The 22,671-nt window shown below is 35.6% G+C and overlaps 2 protein-coding genes across 5 annotated transcripts; one reads left to right on the top strand and one right to left on the bottom strand.

Moving 5' to 3' along the window:
- Window positions 1–908: 908 nt before the first annotated feature.
- On the bottom strand, window positions 909–14,035 carry LOC140756100 (protein LSM14 homolog B-B). Of its 4 annotated transcripts, none has more exons than XM_073091510.1 (10): window positions 13,784–14,035; window positions 12,419–12,832; window positions 11,192–11,301; window positions 9,921–10,221; window positions 9,291–9,475; window positions 5,586–5,663; window positions 4,637–4,773; window positions 4,025–4,198; window positions 2,602–2,735; window positions 909–2,212 (listed from the first exon to the last, which is right to left on the bottom strand). In XM_073091510.1, exons 1-10 carry the CDS (start codon window positions 13,902–13,904, stop codon window positions 2,205–2,207), a joined length of 1,662 nt encoding a protein of 553 aa, XP_072947611.1. In that variant the 5' UTR covers window positions 13,905–14,035; the 3' UTR covers window positions 909–2,204. The 4 variants fall into 4 exon arrangements, with proteins under 4 accessions (XP_072947611.1, XP_072947613.1, XP_072947614.1 ...); XM_073091512.1 differs by having other exon boundaries at window positions 2,602–2,717; XM_073091513.1 differs by having other exon boundaries at window positions 12,527–12,832.
- Window positions 14,036–14,674: 639 nt separating this feature from the next.
- On the top strand, window positions 14,675–22,221 carry barr (non-SMC condensin I complex subunit H). The gene is made up of 12 exons (XM_073091509.1): window positions 14,675–14,970; window positions 15,254–15,418; window positions 16,042–16,242; window positions 16,662–16,818; window positions 17,216–17,324; window positions 17,994–18,167; window positions 18,382–18,506; window positions 19,106–19,315; window positions 20,028–20,265; window positions 20,604–20,781; window positions 21,181–21,273; window positions 21,638–22,221. Exons 1-12 carry the CDS (start codon window positions 14,845–14,847, stop codon window positions 21,935–21,937), a joined length of 2,076 nt encoding a protein of 691 aa, XP_072947610.1. The 5' UTR covers window positions 14,675–14,844; the 3' UTR covers window positions 21,938–22,221.
- The last annotated feature ends 450 nt before the right edge of the window (window positions 22,222–22,671 follow it).

Genomic DNA, 22,671 nt, shown 5'->3' with positions numbered 1-22,671 from the left:
TATTTTAAAATATTCACTAATCAGAACAGAAATAGGTCATCTTCATGGACTTCAAGTGGGTTTTATTACGGACAGACGTATTCCGTAGACAAATTGGTTCGACCCATAGACTAAACCAAATGCGCGCCATACCGTATGTACGAGGCGCAATTGAAATAAATTCAGTTACAATTTTCTCTCAAACATATTTAAATATTTTACTGTGTAATATTTAAAATTGTAACTGTGAAAATTAAAATATCCGAGGATTTTACTAAGAGTACATGACAGTGAATGTTTTTTTTTTAAATAATCAATATAACTATACCATAGTTTCACAGGTATTAATATTGTCTTATTATTTTTATTCTGACTCAATGTCATGAAGTAATTTAAATATATTGAACATTTCAGTATTTGAAATCTTAGCATGTTGATGTTATGATAACTATGAAGTTACTGCTTTTGGTGTGTAAGTTACGAATGTCAAACATTTTGTTGCAGTATGACCCTTTATTGTGGAATTTATATATTTTTTAGACCTTGTATCAGTAAGAAATATTAATTGATATTCCTAAGGAAATTGTTCAAAGTGTGGAATATAAACAAAATGTAATGAAAAAAGCGTAATTCTACGAAAACAACTAAATAAGGCTAGGTTTACATGAGGCCTATGTATTAAGCCAAAGCGATACATAATATAAGCCCTATTCTGGCTTAAATATGAGTTTGCCTTTTTATGTTCCTCGCTTACATTGCCCTTATGTAAACCCAGCTTATAGGCATTTTGATAAGTTAATCCCTGTATTTACTTAAGATGTACTTTTTATATGTTTTATATCGAAATTTGTTACCTACTTGAGTGTGTTAAAAATATTGCTACATGTTTTATACGGGCTTAAGTTTTTATTTGCAATAAAAAAAATATAAAAAATAAAACTTGATTTTTAATTAAATAACCAGTTGGAAGATTTGTAGTAAATGTATATTTCCGTATTAATACAATCACCAGGTACAGCTTTTGAGTTACAATTTTACAAATATATTGTATCTTGTCAAAATCTTTACTTCAAATTTTCACTCAAAAAGGACTTTTTTTACAGACATCTTTTACAATATACTTTACTAACTGATTCCACTTTGACTTAAGAAACAAAAACAGTCCTTTGATAGAACAATATTAACACTAAAATTTGTGTGATAAATGCTGGATCACCTTCAGCAGAATATTATCAGAAACCCTATGGCAGAAGCACACTGACACTATACAACATTCATTATAAACATGAACCAGTCTACAAGGACACGGATTCCAGTGGTACTGCCATATGATTCCATTGCAGTCCTACTATCACAATTCATTTGCTAACAATAAAAATGACAGTCAATAAATCATCTCTAGTCATTCAGCGGAGCCAAAACACCTCGAAAACCGAATAAAACTATACCATACGGAAACCTGGCCAGCAGAATTCTAAATCGCTCAAAAGTATTTCAGCTCTCATTTTGCTACAAATATAACTATACATTTATTAGTAGGACCACTCCAATACTCCGTCGATACGTTGCTTAAAAGATAAAATTCAAAAGGGCAACGATCGACGGTCACAATAAAACACGTTTACGATAACTATCATTCGTTACAATTTTATAGGCACAAATCGCGCGTTATAGGGGAAGCTAGGAAAATATATACTTCAATTGGGCGTGACATAAATAACGATTCAATTACACTATGCAGTACCCTACCACATAGCCTCGCTACAATTTACAAGGGGGAGGCTGTCTTGGTTCAATCATCACGATATTGACGTTGGGGATCACAGAAATTTGTCTAATGTCGTTAGTGTCAATTCGTATGACGCCAACGCACAACTGCCCAATCAGCGAGCTGTCCGCTCAACTGCACTCCTATACTTACGTTACGCTACTGTAAGCGCGCCTGGACGAAGTCGATTTGTTCACACGCGTGCTCACGGGAATTTCCAACTGATACCTTCCATATATTGGATACAACACTATCACACCAAAACAATGTCCAGCTACTTTTATACCGTGCCACCTTTTAACTTCCCGTAAATACGTCTCCCATCTCTCATTTAATCGATTACGTTTTATTACACACTTCAATCACCAACATACACTTTTCCGTTACTTATTCCATTTGTGATCAGTCCTCGCGATAATAAATTAAGATTCAGTATACTCTCCATGTTGAACTTCCCCTACTTTGCTGTAAAAAGAAAATAATGTTATAATATAATTATATGCAATTATCTCATCTCTTGATGAAAGGGTCGAAGTACACACTTCAGATTTTTACAAATTTTGTGGGGGTCTCCGCCTCCAAACTGCACCATACCCACCCGCCCGCACTACTTTAATGCTCCGTCCCCCGCGTATAGAATGAGTGCGGGCGGGTGGGAATGGTGCAGTTCGGGAGCAGTTTGGAAACAGTTGATACGACTGCAATTGAACTGTAATCGGACTGTGCGTTTGGTTTGCAGTTCTATTGCAGTCGTGTCAATTGCATTCAAACTGCACCTGAACTGCAATTTGCCGTTGGATTGTAGTTGAAATGCGGTCCGTCTGTCTAGAGCTTAAGTAGTTGTGTGTGCGTACCTGCGGCGGTGGCGGGCTGCGGCTGCGGCGGCGGCGCGGCGGCGGGCGGCGCGGCGCGGCGCGGCGCGGCGTGCGGCGCGGGCGGGCGGCCGCGCGCGCCGCGCATCGCTCGCCAGCTGGGGAAGTACCACATCCTACGCCTCAGTCGCGGACACCGTCCCGGCCCCGGACGGCGCGCGCCCCTCACACACACGGTAGAACGAGTTGAGGATGGCGAAAAGCATTACGAGTAACACAATGTTATAGCAGTTGAGTCTTTGTCTTACATGGAAAGGATACAAAATGACGAGTTAGAGACATCTCGATAAAAAAAGAAATATTTTCTTTCGCGAGTAGTAGCAAAGTGCCAAATGCGAAAAACGATTTTATAGCGAATATTTTTGTCCTACACGAAAAACACAGAATACATTACGAGTTAGTGAAGTCTCAATAATTAGATACTCGTATTTCTGTCAAGAAAGGAAAAAAGGTCTCAAACTACATATAATGTGATGGAAGACGATCTCTTTCTACCGTGGGCAAACTCTAGGGGCCGGCGCCGCCCGGTCGGCACAGTCAACAAGTTAGGTGTGCAGTGTGCGTGCGTGCAGTGTTTATACCAACGATTAACGTGAAAACAAATATTAATTAGTAATGTCATTTATTATGTATTCATATAAATTTTAAGAAATCAACCATTAACAAATGCATAAAAAGAGTGCAGTAAGAGGGAGCATTGATTGTGTATAATCATAAAACCGAGAATTATGTTATCATTAGTATTGTCAGTAAATGGCGTTAGTAGAATTAATTTTGAGTATATTTGTTGTAAATTAAATTATATCAGTACCATTGGTACATTTTTTTGGCCAGTAGTTTCTGTAACTTTAACTGGCAATGTCTTTGCTTTGCTGTCTTTCTGTAACTGGCATGATGACAGGATTACAAACAAACAATAAATGATTTTGGTGAAAAAAAAAACTTGAAGGATTCTAAAAACATGTCCAGTTTTAATAAAAAGTTTACGATTAGTTGGGTTTTTAATAAAATAAGAGTATAAAATATTGTAATCGTTGATTTTGACTGAAACACAAATCGGAATGAATGACGTCACATTTTTAAGCAGCACCGTATCGCAGAACTGCAAGCGCTTACGAGCTTTATTTAAAATATAAATTTTAACATGAATAAGACGAAATAATATGATTTTTGGGAACAGTAGACATCATCTATAACTACTACTAGAGGGAGATTCCAAAGCCTATCAGTCAGTGGAGTGTTACGATGCATGCGTGTGGGAACACGTACGGCTGCTGTTGCACGTGCCGTGCGTGCGGCAGGTGCGGCGCGTTAATATAGAGGGGGATTTCAATCCCTGTCATCATGCCTCGTGTGTTAGTATTGTGAGTGGAGTGTTATGGTGGTGGTATGAGATGACACGTACGGCTGGTGCTGCGCGTGCTGCAGGTGCGGCGCGTGCGGCATGTGCGGCGCGTGCGGGTGCCGCCAGGCGCCGCGGCCGCGCCACGCGCCGCGCCGCGCTGACGCCACGCCGAACGTCTCCGAGTTCAGCTTGCGCTCCGTCCGCCAGTCCGTCCGCTGGCTGCGACCCTTCGACCTGACATCACAAACGTAGTGATTAGTGTCTTTCACCGTTCACGTGAAGCCTCCGTGAGAAGACCGCAAGAGTCGTAAAATAATATAAAGAAAAAGGCAAATAAAAACGTTCAAAGAATAAAAACAACTATTCCGCGTCCACGCGCGAACGTATACGAATAACAATCCATGAATTCAGCCTAAGTTCAACACAATTCAAAAATTTGGACGGCATCAACCAATTAAAACAGCTGAAACCTTTTTACTACATTGTCAAAAAACATCTTTACAAAATATAAATAATGTAGGAAAATATTATCACAATAATATATCAGATTCTTGATTGCAATAAACTGTCTACAGTATTTCATATGTATTTTTTAAAAATTATTCCTCTATTCACGTGTCATTCTCAACACACAATATTCCTTCTCTATAAACAAACTATTTGTCCACTCACCTCTCCACAGCCTCACAAGAGATGTTGTCGAAGAAGCTCTTCTTCTTGTCGTAGCCCATGAACTGACTGTCGTCGTCCAACTGCTCCTCGCCCGCACCTGTTTCGTTGCCGGAATCGTCCTTCTTGTCCACTTCACCCTGTACAAATTGATATGCGGGTACTGTACACAGTTTTTAAATAAAACTTTGAAGGTGGTAGAACCCGTTGTGGTTCGACTCCGGCAGCACCACCGCCACACCTATTTCTGCCTCACAACAGCAGCATTAAGCGCTACTGTGTTCTGGTTTGAAGGGTGTAAGGGAGACATACTTATCCGAGGCCTTTCAGCTTAGTCCTCAAGAGTAGCGGCGCATCTGGGATCCCATCTGGGGTTGATTACACATGTCCATGGGCGGCAGCAGTCGCTTACCATCAGGTGGACTGCATGCTCATCTGCTACTCCTATATTATAAAAAAAACCCTAAGTAACTTGAATAGCCTTCTTGCTCACATACAATAGAGAACAAGTGAGAGATAAATAGTAATACCACCATTTCAGACTTCCCAAAATAAGGGTAATTTATTTTAAATCCAAAAATATTACTGAAATAAGTAAAACAAATAATTATCCATTTAGTTGTATAAATACCAAATATTCATGTAGCCCAGCTTATGTTAAAGACAGCAAAGTGAAACCGCCAATCACAAATCGTTAGCCAACCAGTCCTACTTGAGGAGTAAATTATAAGTGCAGATAGTTCTATTTTAAAGGACTGATAATTTTCCACAAAAATATAAAGCGTTTAAAATGTATTTTAGGATACATTTACATAGCTTAATACAAATAATATGGAAAATATGATTATTGAACGAAATGATGCGATGTTTGTAGATAACATTTTGACTACACATTCTAATTTTAAACTAGTCTCCAGCATCAAGTTATCATCAATATGCAACAATTTCTCACCTCGACCTTAGTGTCCCCATCAGTAATGTTTGCCTTCGCGAGTTGGCTCCTCAGCTCCTCGAAGTTGTTGCTGGCCTGCTAAAAATCAAAGTCTTAGTCAATTTTTGAGTCCGATCTTGTTTAGGCTTTACCCAGAGGTACCCATAGTCAATAAATCTATGAAAATATTTTGTATATAAGAAAACACATTGATATTGTTGAAAAAAATAGTAACCCCTATAACTTTAATACTAGAAATAGAGATAAATTAGCAATTCTTAAACATAGATTAAGAAAGTTGGCTAGTAGACCAGGGTCGATAATTTTTAAAACCAATTAAAATCGTAGTAGGATGAAACCCATTAGAAAAGGAGGGGAATATTATAAAAATGAAGGGAAAAATAATTTACGGGCGATCTGAGGTCGGGGAGGGGATGGGGGTGAGTCTTTAAGGGTAAAAAACGGTTTTTCTCGATTTCCGGCAAAACTAAAAGTCCTATCGAAAAAAGTCAAATGGCAAAGTTGTAGGTAATAAAAAGATCTAAAACTTTTGTATTTACACTTTTTTCACATAACCTCAAAATTTATGTGAAAAATTAAAAAAAACAAGTTTTTGGTTTTTTATTTTTATCTTTTACAAAAAAAAAATTTTTTTAACGAAATTTGGCGAAAACTTACCTTTTTATGTCCCAAATACGCTGTAATTTATTTGATTAAAAATATTTATTTTTTCACCTTATTTTGAATTAATATCGAAAAAACACCCTAATTTTCAATCGAAAACTCACCCGTCAAAATATCAGCTTTTTTCAAAAAGTTGGTATGTTTTCTGTTCGTTGAAATCTCTATTTTTTGATGGTGAAAAAAAAAATATATGTTACTATAGTAAATTCTCAGAAAATGTAAAAAATCAAAAAAATCTCGAATTCGAAATTTGGATTTGAATTTGAAATTTGGAAGTGCTGGATACCACTAAACGACTCGAAGCTGCTTTTTTTATTTCATACACTTGCTTATCATCTGCCTTATTGCAGATGATACAAACAGATTCATCCATACAGATAATCTGAAAAGACAGAATCGAATTAATAATGCCTTCACTATTTTATCGTGAATATACCCCCATAAAAAAAATATATTAAAGAAATAAATGTCAAAATTTCTAAAAAATATATTAAAAATCTATTTAAAATGTATAAATATATAAAAAATATGTATAGTAAATATATTTTTAATAACTAACTTTTGGCTGATTTTCAAGTATATTTCATATATTTTGAATACATCTGAAATATATTTGAAATGTAAAAAATATATATGAAAATCGGCCAAAAGTTTGTTATTACAAATATATTTATGATATATATTTTATATATTTTTTATAGATTTTTAAAATATTTTTTATGTATTTTGAAATATTTTTTTTTCCATGGGATTAACTAAATTTGTTTGTGCAAAATTAAGGAGATTATTATTTTTTTATCTTTATTAAATGAAAAATATTTACAATTCTAATTATACTTATAGACAATTAAATATAATAAGATAAACTATAAGTAAATATAAAACAGCTTATTTACAAAATTATACAAAAATGAAAAACAAAAATATAAAATCAAAAACACTACCATAAAAAATTGTCACCATCACTGTCTTTGGGCAAGGTTCCCAAGACGCTGGCAGCATTTCCTCTCTGAATTGCTATACCAATTCTTTGAGCAAAATGCATGCCAGCTCTCGGGTCCCCAGAGACGTCGACCAAACGAGTTGACAGCTGTTTAAACAACTGCCAAGCATCCGGACCCCATGGACCCAAAGTTTCAACACCAAACGCCACAAATATATAGTTATTGCATAAACTAATATATTTACGACGCTTGGTGTTTTCAGCAGTAGTAGCCGCCGCCCCCGCGCCAGAGGAAGACGCCTGGAGGTGAGAAGGAGCCAGTGTGTCGACACACGTAGCGTCCCACACTAGCATCCTCCCCCCCTTCCAGGGTATTAACGTCATACCGTCGGGCCGTTTATTTTTTTATCTTGTACTAAAACATCATTTAATTTCAATCTTTAGGTTACGTTACGTTAAGTATACTATTTTTTAAAGAAAATATTACGATTTTTATGTTTGAGTTGATTGATACAGACAAAAATAGATATAGTAATTACCTTCCTATGCAGATTCGAAAAGTTTTTTTTTTAAGTAAACTTGTCACAATTATCTTCAAGAAACTCAGCGTGCACGTGTATTTTTATAAACGATGTTGTATATTGTACTGTATTTCGAATACTGGTTAGGCTAACGGTTGTAACAGCTGCTACGAAATAGTAGGTATGTATGTAGTAAGACCCAGACTCGCCTAGCCCCTTCCCCACTTCTCCATGAAATACCTTTTGATGGGCTACTATTTTTCGTAGGTCACTCAGGTATATAATTTTTCTTAAAATAGTTATAAATAGACATCTACGCATATAATTTAAAGAAGATTCGACAACTTTCTCCAAATATTGTAAATGTCTTATTAAATATTAATTTTATTAACTGATTTGTTTGTTAATTATAGTAGTATATTCTTATTTGCATTTTTTTTTATCAATGTAACATGTAATCTAATGTTTTTCGAGTAATTAAAGTGGTAATTTTAATAAATAGCTCAAATTTTTTTATAAAAATAAAAAAAAAAATCGAATTCGAGTTTTTTTTTATTTTTTACATTTTCTGAGAATTTACTATAGTAACATATATTTTTTTTTCACCATCAAAAAGTAGAGATTTCAACGAACAGAAAACATACCAACTTTTTGAAAAAAGCTGATATTTTGACGGGTGAGTTTTCGATTGAAAATTAGGGTGTTTTTTCGATATTAATTCAAAATAAGGTGAAAAAATAAATATTTTTAATCAAATAAATTACAGCGTATTTGGGACATAAAAAGGTAAGTTTTCGCCAAATTTCGTTAAAAAAAAATTTTTTTGTAAAAGATAAAAATAAAAAACCAAAAACATGTTTTTTTTAATTTTTCACATAAATTTTGAGGTTATGTGAAAAAAGTGTAAATACAAAAGTTTTAGATCTTTTTATTACCTACAACTTTGCCATTTGACTTTTTTCGATAGGACTTTTAGTTTTGCCGGAAATCGAGAAAAACCGTTTTTTACCCTTAAAGACTCACCCCCATCCCCTCCCCGACCTCAGATCGCCCGTAAATTATTTTTCCCTTCATTTTTATAATATTCCCCTCCTTTTCTAATGGGTTTCTTCCTACTACAATTTTATTTCACTTTTTATTATTTTTAAAGGCTTCTACCCTAGTCTATAGATCTTTCATGGGTAACTGTATTCGTTACTACAATAAAATACCTGAACACATTTTGAATCTCACAGAAAAAAGTTCAAACATGTCGTTAAACAAACGCTATATAAAAAGCGTACTATAAACTAAGTGATTATTTGACTGACAAGACAGTGTGGTCTTAGTAGTTCCAGTTCCACATGTACCATTAGGTTGAGTTTAACATTGTAAAAACATTTTTTTTAAAGATGTGTGTTATGGAGTTTCTTTTGCTGCTTCTTCTCCATAACGAAACACCTTGTGAAGTGGTGGTAGTTGTATTGACATTAAAAAAGTAAAGAACCTATTTTGAATAAAAAAAATTGATATGATTTGATTTGATTTGCGTCTAGTAGCTGAACAGATATGAATATGAAAATGATTGTATGAACTCACCTCAACCTTAACGTCTCCGTCGCATATCTTAGTCTTGGCGAGTTGGCTGCGGAGTTCCTCGAACTCTGTGTTGGCTTGCTCGAAGTCGTAGTCGTTTTCGAACTTGAGGGTGTTCTTGTTGCGCGGCACGAAGCCGCCGCGCCCGCGCCCTCGCGACCTACCCCGCCACCCGCCGCGGTTGTAACCTTCGGAAGTAACAAAAGATTTTTAGATAGCACAATATTGAGTATTTTCCCATTAAAATATCAAGTAAATTACCTTGTTTGTATGTTTTGCAAGATATATAGAGTGGAGTATTGCTTTTAGTAATATAATGAATAATGGGAACAAAAATATTAAATCTGGCTGTGTTTTACAGAAAATGTCTTGATCACAAATTACAAACATTATGATGAGTTTGAGCATAAAACCCAATTTGTCAAACACATTTTCTTAGATCATAGCAAAAGAACACTCTAAATTGAGTAAACTTTTACACGAAAAAACTAAATCAAAATTGTTCCATTTGCATAAGAGCTATGTAGCAACACACATTAAACTTCTAACATTTTTGCCTATGAGCTTACCAAGCCCGAAATATAATTTGGATTGTGGATTTATAAACATTTCAGAACAATTAAAAAAACTCACCAGATTGATAGTGGTGCTGCTCGGCCTGGTGGTGATGGTCAGCGGGCTGGTGGTGTTGGTTGTGTTGGTTGTGTTGGTTGTGCTGGTTGTGTTGGTTGTGGTTGTGCGCGAGCGGCTGGTGCGGCGCGGGCGGGTGGTGCGCGGGCGGCGGCGCGGGCGCGGTCTGCGAGCCGCTGGACACGCGCTGCCGCGTGCGCGACGCCGGCCGCCCGCCGCGCGCGCCCGCCGGGCCCTTCGCCCCGCCGCCGCCGCCGCCGCGCCGCGACTCGCGCTGACCCGACCCGCTCGCACCCGAACCCACCTGGACACCACACTCATGTTTAGTACATCCATCCATCAGCCATTATTAGGCCACTGCTGGACATAATAATAATAATAAACATCATCAGAATTAGATTCCATATTATAAAATTAAAATTAATTACAAATGTCAACAAATAAAATTAAATAAAATAAAATTAAATATAAATAAATACTATACTTACAACTATGTTAGTAAATTACACTAAAACCTATAAGAAGGTACATAGTTCACAATAAGAGAGAGTAAAAAGAGACGGGCACATAGCAATTAATATAGACAACTCTTAACGTTTCATAAGCCTCCCCTAATCTGCGCCACTCTGACCGATCTTGAGAGTCTGGATCCAACGGTTACCCGTCGTCCGCTTCAGGTCCACCCGGTCAGAGGGCATCCTGTACTCCTTTTGCCGAGTTTTTATGTTATACTTTAACTTCAATTTTTAACTCATGTTTAGTAATGTTCGCCAAGTGGAATCGTTGCTAGACGTCCTGATTTTAGCAGAACATCCGATTTTTAGTTAAAAAATTGTTTACCCGCGCGAAACAGATTTTCAAAGAAACTTTCAAAATTTTTTAAATTAGAAGTTATTGTAAATGTAATGCATTGAAACCAAAAAACTACATCATACAATTTTAAAATAAACACATATTACTTTCTCTATCCCATTTTGACCAAGAAAATTTGGTAGTGCAGCCCTGTATATGAAATTTCACTACAAACATTGACTAATTGAAATTGAATACTGTTATGTTATACGGTCACTTCATATCATAGTATGAAGAAAACTCAAGTAATAACCACACTTCCTATGACATTTTTGTAGTGATTAACTATCATAGGAAATGACAAAACCCTTACATCAATCTTATGTGTCACAACTGTTACACAAAAGTAAATAAAATCAAAACTTACTTCAAATTTGAGCTTTAAAAAAAACATAAACAATCTCAATGCTCTCAATAGTTACCTGGGTCTCCTGGTCAGCTGTAGGGCTCTTCCTGTGACCACCGGTTGCAGGTGTACCAGACCTGGAAGCACTCTGCTGAGAACCACCTCCAATAAGGTCTAACATTGAACCTGAAACATGTATACATCACATTTATGTAATGATTATTTCAACAGAAAAAATCATATCTGTTTTGTAATTGCTATTTTATTAAAGGTATGATTTTATAAATGCTCAGAGCATTTTAGTGTAGATGGAAAATTCTTAGTAAATAATCTATGTGATTAGATAGACCTTAAAAGCAAAACAGATTTAATAATAATTTTATTCAGAAGAAACAAAACAAAGTTTAAGAGCAAATGCATTTTAAATAACCCTATATAACTAAGGCAACTTATGAATTAAGCATGACTAAAAGATTATGCATAAGCAGTGTGAAAATAGCAGGAAGAAAAATAATACAGATAAAAGCACATCTATATGAATGAATTGTAAACACATGGTATTGTATACAATGACATTATAGGTATATTTTATTTTAAAAAAATATATTCCCGAAAGTTTGTTATATTCTTTATGACATTCCTTTGAAGATGAACAAAAAAATAAATGATTGGTACTTTTACTGTAAAATTTATAGAAATTAAAACAGTAAAAGGAATAATTGCTATTATATTAAAAAAATATGAAAAAAGAAATTTGATTGTGTTTATGCAATTTTGTGTGGAATTGTTTTTTTTAACTTTGCTTTCAAGCAACAGACCAAGGAAATGACAGTGCAGATTGCGATTTTCTCAACTGTTAATCAATTAGTATCACTTCTAGAAAGTTAAATGGTATTAGTTTGTTAATACTGTCAGTCAATTAGTATAAGAAATTTATACAAATAAGTTATAAATATAAAACGTAATATTAATTTTACATAAGATAACAATAGATAATAACAGATGTTAATATAATGCCTAATTCATTAAATTATTTTGTAAAATCATTTATTAACAGAATAGGGTAGGTACATATTAAATACATGGATAAAAAATATTTTAAATAATGATGTATTAATCATGCAAGCAATGTTAAATATTAGAACAGCAACCAGACACTTCTCCGAAGTTGTCAATAGAAATTGTTATTGTTTTCAAGTTACATTTTTAAATATCAACAGTGAGAAGTGTCCAATTGCAATATGGCAAAAATCGCAAGGTAGCAAAGCATTTGAAGCAAGAATCAGTATTTTTAAAGGGAAACCTTGGTCTTTCGCTTGGTTCACGTGGTGTATCACTCCCGATCCAATGGGAGCGGCAATGGGTTGGGGCTGAGGAGCCAGCTCCACGGATGTTTGAGGCGACAACTCACTCGTCTTGCTAAGTTGTGTGTGAACACCACTTTGGAATCCAGCCATGGGATGATACTGGTTGAACTGCGTCTGTCCCACCACTGGGTGGTTGTACTGCCCAGGATACTGGCCCTGGGCGGCACCACCACCGAGGGTTGGCGGCACGGACATCTGCACAATGGCAGGATCATTTGGCATCGACGAGACATTGGTGAGGACTCTAATATCCTTGATGTCAGTCCCACGGAACAAGATGTAGTCATACACTTGAGTCTGAGGAGCTACAGGATACTGCGTCTCCCGATCCTCAGTGCCAAAGGATCGCACTGAAATTGAAAAAAATACAGACATTCATAATACTGAAATAAAACAATAAACCTCTTATTATAGGATCACAGTGATAATTATAACAATTATATACTTTTCGAATTCAAATGTTAAAAATTGGAATATAAATAATAATATGGTTTACTCCAATATGGCCAGAATGTGTTGAAATAATGGATGGCGAACAAAAAAAAAACAGTATAAAAATATACAGTAGAAATTTAAAGTAAATAATATTTCTTTGTTTTTCTAAATAAAATAATATGTAATCTAAAACATTAAAAACATTTCTATTGTATATGTATATACACAGTAGGTGAAACCAGTTTGACCCTACATAGTAATGATGGCCTAATCTAGCAGTTTCTACCCACCTTATAAAAAAATGTTAAGCGATTTCTCAAATCATATAGGTCAATCACCCTGGCACGCATTATAATGCATTGTTTAGAAGGAATCAAAATCAATTTCGATGTCAAATAAAGTCAATAATGTTTTGTCTATGTATTTTTACCAATATTTTGTAATTTTAAGTTTTAACAAAATACGTATAGAATCCTGCTGGAATTACGGGGACATAAGTTGTTTACAATAAAACAGGGGTATCAACGTCATCAATGTGAAACTGCGGTCAACATTTAACTTTAACATCTATTATTGAGGGTAGAACTAAAAAAATGTGGTCTTTCCACGTCGAAACTTATCTAACAACGAATCGACAACTCATACTGTAATACGAATCGTTTCGGTTAATCACCGTTTCACATACAGAACGCTAGCTAAACAGTTCAACGAAAGGAGGGAAAAGTATCAAACTGTCTACATTAATAACAAAGTCGGTACGCAAAATTCACAAGAGATACATAAATACGTAAAGAATGAACCCAGTTTGAAGCATAATACACGACAAGAACGCATAACAAGATAACAGTATCCATTTGTCAACTTACCGCTAGCTAAAGCGATGGTACATTCCTGAGGATCGACGGTGAAGAGTCGGCCTTCATACCGAATATCCGCTTTCGATATTAGGCTTATCTTGGAGCCCAATTCAGGCATTCCAGAACTCATACTGTCACTTTGTAAATTTCTTGCCGATGACGAAGATTTTTTACGATTCTCTCGACCGCAAAACCAACAGCCATCAAATAAAATGATTGACGGGAAGTTGGCAACAAGCGCAGCGTTTACAAACAGCTGAGAATACAGAGACAAAAATGACCATAGATAATATAGTGTATATATGTGTGTATAGTGTATTTGTGTGGTAAGGGAGACATACTTTTCCGAGGCGTTCCAGCTTAGTCCTCAGGGGTAGCGGCGCATCTGTGGCCGACCTCAGGTAGGAATATCTAATCCTATCTGGGGTTGATAACAGATGTCCATGGGCGGCAGTAGCCACTTACCATCAGGTGGACTGCATGCTCGTCTGCTACTCTTATATTATAAAAAAAAAAAAAAAAAAAAACATTATTCCTGTTTTTACTTAAGAAAAACATTTTCAGATCATAATATTATTATTTTAAAAATTTCACAAATTGCATGTATAATTGCACGAAACTTCACCTTTATATCCATCTTACTCTCATATATAATATTTTTTTTATGAAATGGTGTGTAATGTAAGTGATATTTTTATTCTCTCATTTTTTGTTAAATTTATGAAAAACTTAAAGCAAAATCATTGAATTGTGCATACTAAATTGTAAAATATGGAGTTGTGTCTCTTACCTGAATTTTATAATTATTTTTGATACTATTTATAATAATACTAACCGTATACAATAAAGTATCTTGGCCGTAAAAATGTTGTACTCTACAAAAGTAAGTAAGTATATTGTATTGTCTATGTCATGTTTGGCCACGGACTCTGCTCGACGTAATTGTCCGTTGAATTTTAATTTTATAAACATAGAAAACTAAACGAATGTAATTCAAGTTCAAAGTGAATTATATAGTTGTAAAAAATAAATGTTATATTTAGATCTGTGATTCGAGTGTTTTGTGTGTAATGATGATAGAAACTCCAATATCTTCCATTACGGGCTTAACAAGGCTAAGTATTGGCGGGAGCAGCAATGGTTCAATACGAAGAAGAAGTCTTATACCAAAACGTTTTACAAATGCGGGAGACGAGGTTTGTATTTTTAACATTATTTGCCTATTGATTGCATTCTTAACAAGTAAACAATAAACCATTAATACATATTGAATGATGTACCATTTATATTCAATTTTAACTTCATTCCCACTGATAGAAATACTTTAATTTGATGAAAAGCAATTTAAATCAAATAACCTTTTGAGTGGTTTCTAACTATTCTGTTTAAAAGCTGTTTATTTACATTTACTATGTAAATAATGTTAGGTTAAATGTCAATTTGAAGTTATAGTTTTTTCCAATATTGTTAATGTTTCAGGATAAGAATGATGATGAAGCGGAGAGATCCTCACTGGTGGCGTCGGACCGCGCTGTGGCCACCTCCACGCCGCGCTCGCCGTCCAGCAGGCCAGGCAGGGACACTATGTCATCGTCACCACAGAAAGAGCACTTCCAGGGCTGTTTGAAGCTGTACGCTGAAAATGTAAGACTATATCTTTATATATATATTTCTTATGTGCGTGTGTATGTCACTGAATTCCTCCTAAACGACTGGACTGATTTTGAATTTGTTGTGTGTATTCAAGGGGACTTGAGAATGGTTTAGATTCACAATTTAGTCCGTGGGAAAGGTTTTTTTAATTAATTTTTAATTCTTAAGTAGTTATAGAATCGCAAACTATGCATTTGATCAAGTGATGATCTTTAGCAAAATTGTTGTCCAAGAGCCCACGAGGGTTTGGGAGTTGGTAAGACCAATTTTCGACAGATGGCACCACTGTCATCCCAATGCAGGTACAAATTTTCCATTTTATGTATGTCATATTATTTCTTTAAAATGCGGGCGAAGCCGCGGGCACCACTAGTACATTTATAAGTATTTATATAGTCTACCAATACCCTTATGCATATTGGTCCCAAAATTTAAACTTGGATTTCTTAGAGAAGCAGGTACTCAAGGAAGGAAATAATAATAAAAAAGAACTTTAAATTTCCACTGTTTGTGTGATATAGAAACATCAGATAGAAGCTGTTTGATTGTAGTTATATTTTGTAGACATTAGTAACCAGTGTTATAAACATATCTAAATAAAATGTTTGTTGCAGAAAATAACAAAAGACAATGCATGGAACCTGCAGTTGATAGACTTCATGACGTCTATGCTGCGTCGTCATGACGTCCGCATGGAGAACCTGCAAACTGCTTCCACGGTCATAGATGCATCCACCAGGATATACTCATTTCGAGTAGACGCTGTACACTATGATGTGTTGAAAATGGCTGGAGGGTTAAGCAAGGCTGCTCAAGTAAGTAAATAGTGGTAGAGCCAGTATGGTTTGATCAGGGACATACTTTTCTCTAGCGTGAAGCAGTTTTGCATTTTTTTAAAAGGGTGTGCCATATTGGTTAATTTACAGGTGAGGTGACTGTCATAGAGCTCAGGACTGGAAATGCATTTGTAATCAGCTTTGTGTTCTGTATATTTTTAGTCATAGATGTCTATGTGCGACATTTACCATAATGCAGTGGTGGAGCTAAGTCGCTTACATGGTTGTTGTTAAGTATCTTTAAAGTTATAAAAAAACAAGACATCCACCAACTTTATTTTATGAAATTGAATTGATTTTGCATTCAGTTTATCTAATAGTATTTAAGTCACTGCGGCAGCACTAAGCTCAAAACCAAGCTCCATGTTGTAAACTGTAAATTTTTCTCTACTTTTTAGTCTAAAAGAGGTAAAAAGGACGATGACGGCAATCAGGAGGAAGGCGCGGCAGAGGGCGACGCCGCTCCGGTTAAGAAGAAAAAGAAAAAAAGCAAAGGCGCTATTGCCGCCAATCCTGATGTTTTCAATGGAGATTTTGACGCTAATGACTATGTTGGTAGGTGAACATATAAAGTCAAGTATATTACTTGCTAATTGGTAGAAATTCAACAATTATTAAAATAACGACCAAACTTGATATATCAAATTTGGTCGTTATTTCAATTATTTTAATATGGTATAACATAATATTATATTAATAACTTAAGTATAATTTGATTTGCTCCCAATTTTATTTTCGATATGGTGCATAATATCAAAACAGTTTTTATATCTAAAACAGTTTCTTTCATATTCAAGTTATTTCAAGAACACTACTCATCTAGTTTTCTAATTTTTGATATCTGCATTTCCCATATAAACTTTAATTATGCTAAATATCAAAAATTTACTGAACTTATAATCTTTAAATCTTCTTCATTATGTTTTATCTTGTTTATATGTTTGTTTATTAGATCCATTCTTCGAGAGACTTGCAGCAACAAAAGGCGACGTGACTTCTTCAAACCGAGCATTTAATGCCACATTGCCAATTCATGACAAAACTCTAGCGTTAATTTTAAGGTAACTTTCTAGACTATTTAATTTTTCATTCAATAATTATGTGGCCACTCCTTCTAATTAAATTGAATGTTAAGTGATCTTACTGACCTCTAAAAAATAGTTGCTATAAATAACTATGGTGTCTGCCGTATTAGTGATTCCAAATAGAACAGGAGTCTTTAGTGAAGCTGATAACATGTGACAGTTCTTTGGTCCACAATACCTAATGCAGCTCGCATTTCTCATTTATTTTCATAAGATACAATAAGCAAATGTTCTACTAGCAGTTGAACCATCTTACTTTTTTTTATGTATAATATAGGAGTAACAGATGAGCATGCAGTCCACCTGATGGTAAGTGGTTACTGCCGCCCATGGACATCTGTAATTAACCCCAGATAGGATTAGATATTCCTACCTGAGGTCGGCCACAGATGCGCCATTACTCCTGAGGACTAAGCTGGAACGCCTCGGAAAAGTATGTCTCACTTATTACACTCTTCAAATCAGAACACAGCAGCGTTTACCACTGTTGTTATGAGGCAGAAATAGGTGTGGCGGTGGTGCCGCCGGAGTCGAATCACAAAGGGGATACTAGTATTGGGATAAGATTGTGACAAATATGTTAGTGTTATAATATTTGTTACTCTCACCAGCATTTTGTATTATAATGTTTCTTTTTATTTTCAGAACTGATGACCAGTTTCTTGAGCCTATCAAGGAGAACATACCTGAAAACCTGGAGTTAAATGAACGTATCACGTTAGCGTTGACGCTGCTTCCAGCTTTCAGTGAGACTGACAAGATATGTGAACCTTTTACTGGCTTCTCTATAAATAATTGGGATCCGGAGAATGAGGATAAGTATGTAGTTTTTAATTTATCCGTCAATTCAATAAGTTTACTAAACAAGATGTGCGAGCAATGGAACAGTTAAATACCCAAAAAGTAAAATTGGAACTAAATAAAAAAAAAAATGTTTCATTTAATATATTATGAAAATTTGTATTACATTTTGGAGTTGTGTAGAAATATCTAAAGGCCACTTAATTTTCTAATTTTTTTTAATTTATTTCAGTGACAACCGTGTCTCCAACTGGGTGGAAGATAATAGATTGAACTTATCTCAGCAGGCGTTGGCTTTTGATGTCAATGCTGAAGTGGAGCCAATCCCTCAAGATGATGCACATAATGACTTGTATGGTTTGTATCCTTACTATTGGTTATTTATTACCTTATTTGTGAATAGTTTTTTTAAATTTCAGTTTGCAATTTGCTTTTATTTCAATTATGTTTATTCTTATTTCTATACACACAGAGCTCAAATATCCAATTAGGGCAGAATCATTTGTGGTTTGACTTTGTGAGCACTACTGTCACCATATTTTTGCCTAATAGCAATAGTGGTAAATGCTGCTGTTTTGCTTTAAAGGTTGTGGTAAGGGAAACAAACTTACAACTTAGTGCTTAAAGACAGTAAGGCAACATGTCCGTTGTCAACATGAGGGCGGAATCTAATCTCGTCTGAGGTTGATTACAAAAGTCCATGTGCAGTAGGAGCCATTTACTATTAGGTGGAGTGTATGCGTGTTTGCTATTTTTATGTTATAAATAAATATAGTAAAAAAAATTAAAAAACACGCTTTTATGATAAAATCAACTAAAAAGTATGAATTCTAATGAAGGCGTGTTAAAAAAGTCAAGCGTGTTGCCTTTATTATCGTTAACTATTGATAGTTAATGATATAAAGGCAATCGTTCGCGTTAACGAATCGTTCATTTACTCTTGGTGATGTTTCCAGACGAGGAGCCCCTGGGCGGCATCGAGAGCGAGGAGGAGGCGGACGTGGCGGTGGCGGCGTGCGTGGCGGCGTGCGCGCGGCCGGGCGGAGCCGCGCGGCTCACCGACATGCGGCCCGCCGCGCCGCACCACTCGCGCCTCGAGTACTCGTACGCCGCGCTGCACGCCGCCTGGGCCGGGCCCGCGCACTGGCGGCTCAAGAACAACAGAGGTACTGGATATACGAGGACGACAGTTGTAAACAGAACGTCGAGAGAAAGGAGAACGTAGTAGAGATAGAGACAGAGAGGTACAGAGTTCTCCACCAGAATTCATATGATAACTCCACAGACACGCCTATTTCTGCCTAGTAATACTGGCCCGAGGTATAGTCCGCGCCAAAATGCTAGTCCACTCTGAAGTTGTTGCGAACATGTGTAGTCATACAATTTGCTAAGGCGACACGATTCATTTCTATATTCAGAGCGAACTAACGGTTTTACGCGGACTATAATGTCATTCCGAGAGTGATGTTCAACTAAAACATTAAATTTTCCAACTTAGTTTTCTGTGGTAGCAACTTCTGTGGCCAATTTCAACCACTGTCAAATAGTTTACATATCTTTTTGCTATTTGAATAAAGCTTTAGTAAGAATAAAGAATGGTTGTATGTAAAAATATTAATTACATAATTTTAAGACTCTTATTTTCAAATACACAAAATAATAAAAAACTCCAAAATTTATGAACATTAAAATTAGGACCGAAACAAAAATAGACTAATACTGAACAAAAAAATTATCCTGAATTCATATATTCATTCATAGTATTCATTCATAGTTTTGGTTTAATCAAATTAAACCAAAACTAAGGTCGTATGAAAGTATAATATTTTGTTACTTCCACCTGTCCTGTGTATTATATTTACTCATAACATATTCCAGCGTCAAAACTCTCAGAGCGCACTCAATCCACCGCCGGACGGTTGCCAGTGGAAGGCAAGAAGCCCCCGCGCACGAAGCGCCAGATGGACTTCCTCGGCGCGGGGATGGCGTTCGATTCCAGCTCGGAGCCCACGGGCGAGTACGAGCCCACGCAGCCGGCGAAAATCATGATCAGTAGGAAAACTCTGGCCACAGGACATACGTGGAACGAAACCAACTTCAAGACACCCATTGACAGGCAAGTTTGCAAAAGAAATAATAAAATTAAATATCTGGATATTCTAAGCTCCAATTATTATAGTAATTGATGTGTACCGTGCAAAAAATCCATATCTTGTGAGGCTTTTGAAGGAAAAATTTAAACACCTTAATTTGATATCTCATAGTGTTCTAAAATCAAACATGAAATGTATAGTCATCTGTGTGTAATATAAAGTATCTGTGGATCACCAATCTTATCCTAAGGTTAATTCCAGATACACATGGGGCTCTTGCCACTTATCATCAGATGGGCTCCATAGCAAATGTGTGCTAGTTCTTTGGATTTTATATTCATTTCAAGTAACTTCCTTGCAGAGGTCTAGACGAGTCCCATTTCCGCAAGCTGTTCCTGCGTCAGAACGTGATGATGCTGCGCAAGCGGGAGCTGGAGGCCAGCCGGCAGAAGGAGCCTGAGCCCCTCACGGTGGAGGAGGCCAATGATTATGATTATAACAACGAGAACGACGCCTCGTATTGTCCTACTCAAGTACCGGTTAGTATCGTTTGATCGAGGTATATAAAGTCTTTCGTCAGCAACACTTACTTTTGGGAGGTTTTATTTATTGTTGTAGATAAAATAATATAAACCTCTAAATCGCTTTATAAGTTTTCTGTGAAATTTTTGAATTTAAAATTAGGGTAAATTCGCAGTTTAATTGAGAAAGTTTAAACTGAATCAATTCAGTGCAAGGTTATTATTATACCAACTGAAAACTACAGATAGACAATATATTTTCCTTGTGTTATTTTAAAATAACAGTAAAAGTTTAAGCCAAATTTGTGGTTTTCTATGTATATCTCACTCACAAACCTTCGATAAAGGTCTGTGATGTCAGTAGTAAATTTTGTGTGTCATTCTTTATCGAAACAATGAGAATGTTTGAATTACCAGGAGGGTGGGGAGTGGGGCCCCGACGAGGGCGCGGCGGCCGACCCGCACGCCGCCAGCGCGCCGCTCGGAGACCTGCTCGAGCCGCCTACTAAGGTACTACCTACCTTACTTATGTACTACATTCTTCGCACATAACGTCAACTACCCCTCGTACCGGGTTTTACTATTTTAATAATAACTAGGATACTGTACAGGATGGTACAGGACAATTTGTATTCCAAAATATTTAGAAATGGGGTAAAGATCTGAACATGCTGGAAGATAACTCATTTAATTTTTTTTTTAAAAAAGCTTCTCTGTAAGAATGTACCTTTATAACCAATTTTTTTAAAGCCCCAACAAAATCTGTTAGATAGTTTCCAATAAAGTTATTATTAATATTTTGTATTATGCACGCAATGATTTTTAATAATACTAATATGTTCACAATTACAATAAAAGTACTAAATATTTACAGGTTGCCAAAATATTCATACCGTACGCGATGCGAGCTAAGAAAGTGGACATGAAACAACTGAAACATTGTACCTGGAAAATGCTCACAGAAAAATCAGAGGGAGATAAAGAAGACGTATCACAAACTACTTTCTTCTCTGTGTACTCGAGATTACCTAATAAATTGGGGCCCAATATGCGGGAATCGCTCAGTGTGCCATTAGCCTTATTATCTTTACTTCATTTAGCAAACGAGAAAGGACTCATTTTAGAAAAAAAAGACGACCTAAAAGATATAGGTGTATTGGGTATGATAAAATAATCTATGTCCACATCTTAGAATGGACAAAATACATTTTGTAAAAATCTTTCTTTCTTCTTAATAACTTTTTTAAGAATTTTTAAATTCTATAAAAACTTAAGTGCATGTAAGATGGATGTAAGTATACTTAATATTATTTTTTGCAATGCAGGACATTAAGTTTTAGTAATGTTTTTTTAGGATGTCTATACAGTTAGTTATTGTGACTTTGTACAGATGTTATGTAACATTTATTTTTGCATTATATTTTGTCATATTGAAGAATAATAAAATAGTTTTAAACACTTTGTTGTTTCTGTTTTTTCCCTTCCTTCTTGTTAACAATGAGTTTAGATACAAAGACACGATGGCGTTACGTTGTTTTATTAAAGTTTCTATGGCCACCAGACTCCATGTCCTAGTATTGTAGTCATCGTGGAAAATTGTTATCCTGATAAGGACAATATTATGTATTAAAATTCTGTATTGTCATCGGTTCTTGATAAATTGATCAAACTTTTGAATTAATGCGACCATTCAAAGTCACAATCACAATGCTAAAAATCACTGAACAATTAAGTTTTTTTTGTTCCGTGGTAAAAATATAGTGCAAATATTCCATTACATATAAAGACCTGTATTGATACATACATCCAGATCAAGTTAACAAAAGGGTGAAACAAATATTTAAGTTAAGATAAAAGTGTGTCGACATTCTCTAATCAATTCCTAGGCTAGATCTTGTCCTGAGGAAT

Source organism: Epargyreus clarus, unplaced genomic scaffold (genome assembly GCF_041222505.1).
Source record: "Epargyreus clarus isolate Ecla_fem2 unplaced genomic scaffold, WU_Ecla_fem_2.2 ptg000034l, whole genome shotgun sequence".
Lineage (NCBI taxonomy): Eukaryota > Metazoa > Arthropoda > Insecta > Lepidoptera > Hesperiidae > Epargyreus > Epargyreus clarus.
Note: the sequence above shows the minus strand (reverse complement) of the source record. Positions and strands in the feature narration are given on the sequence as shown.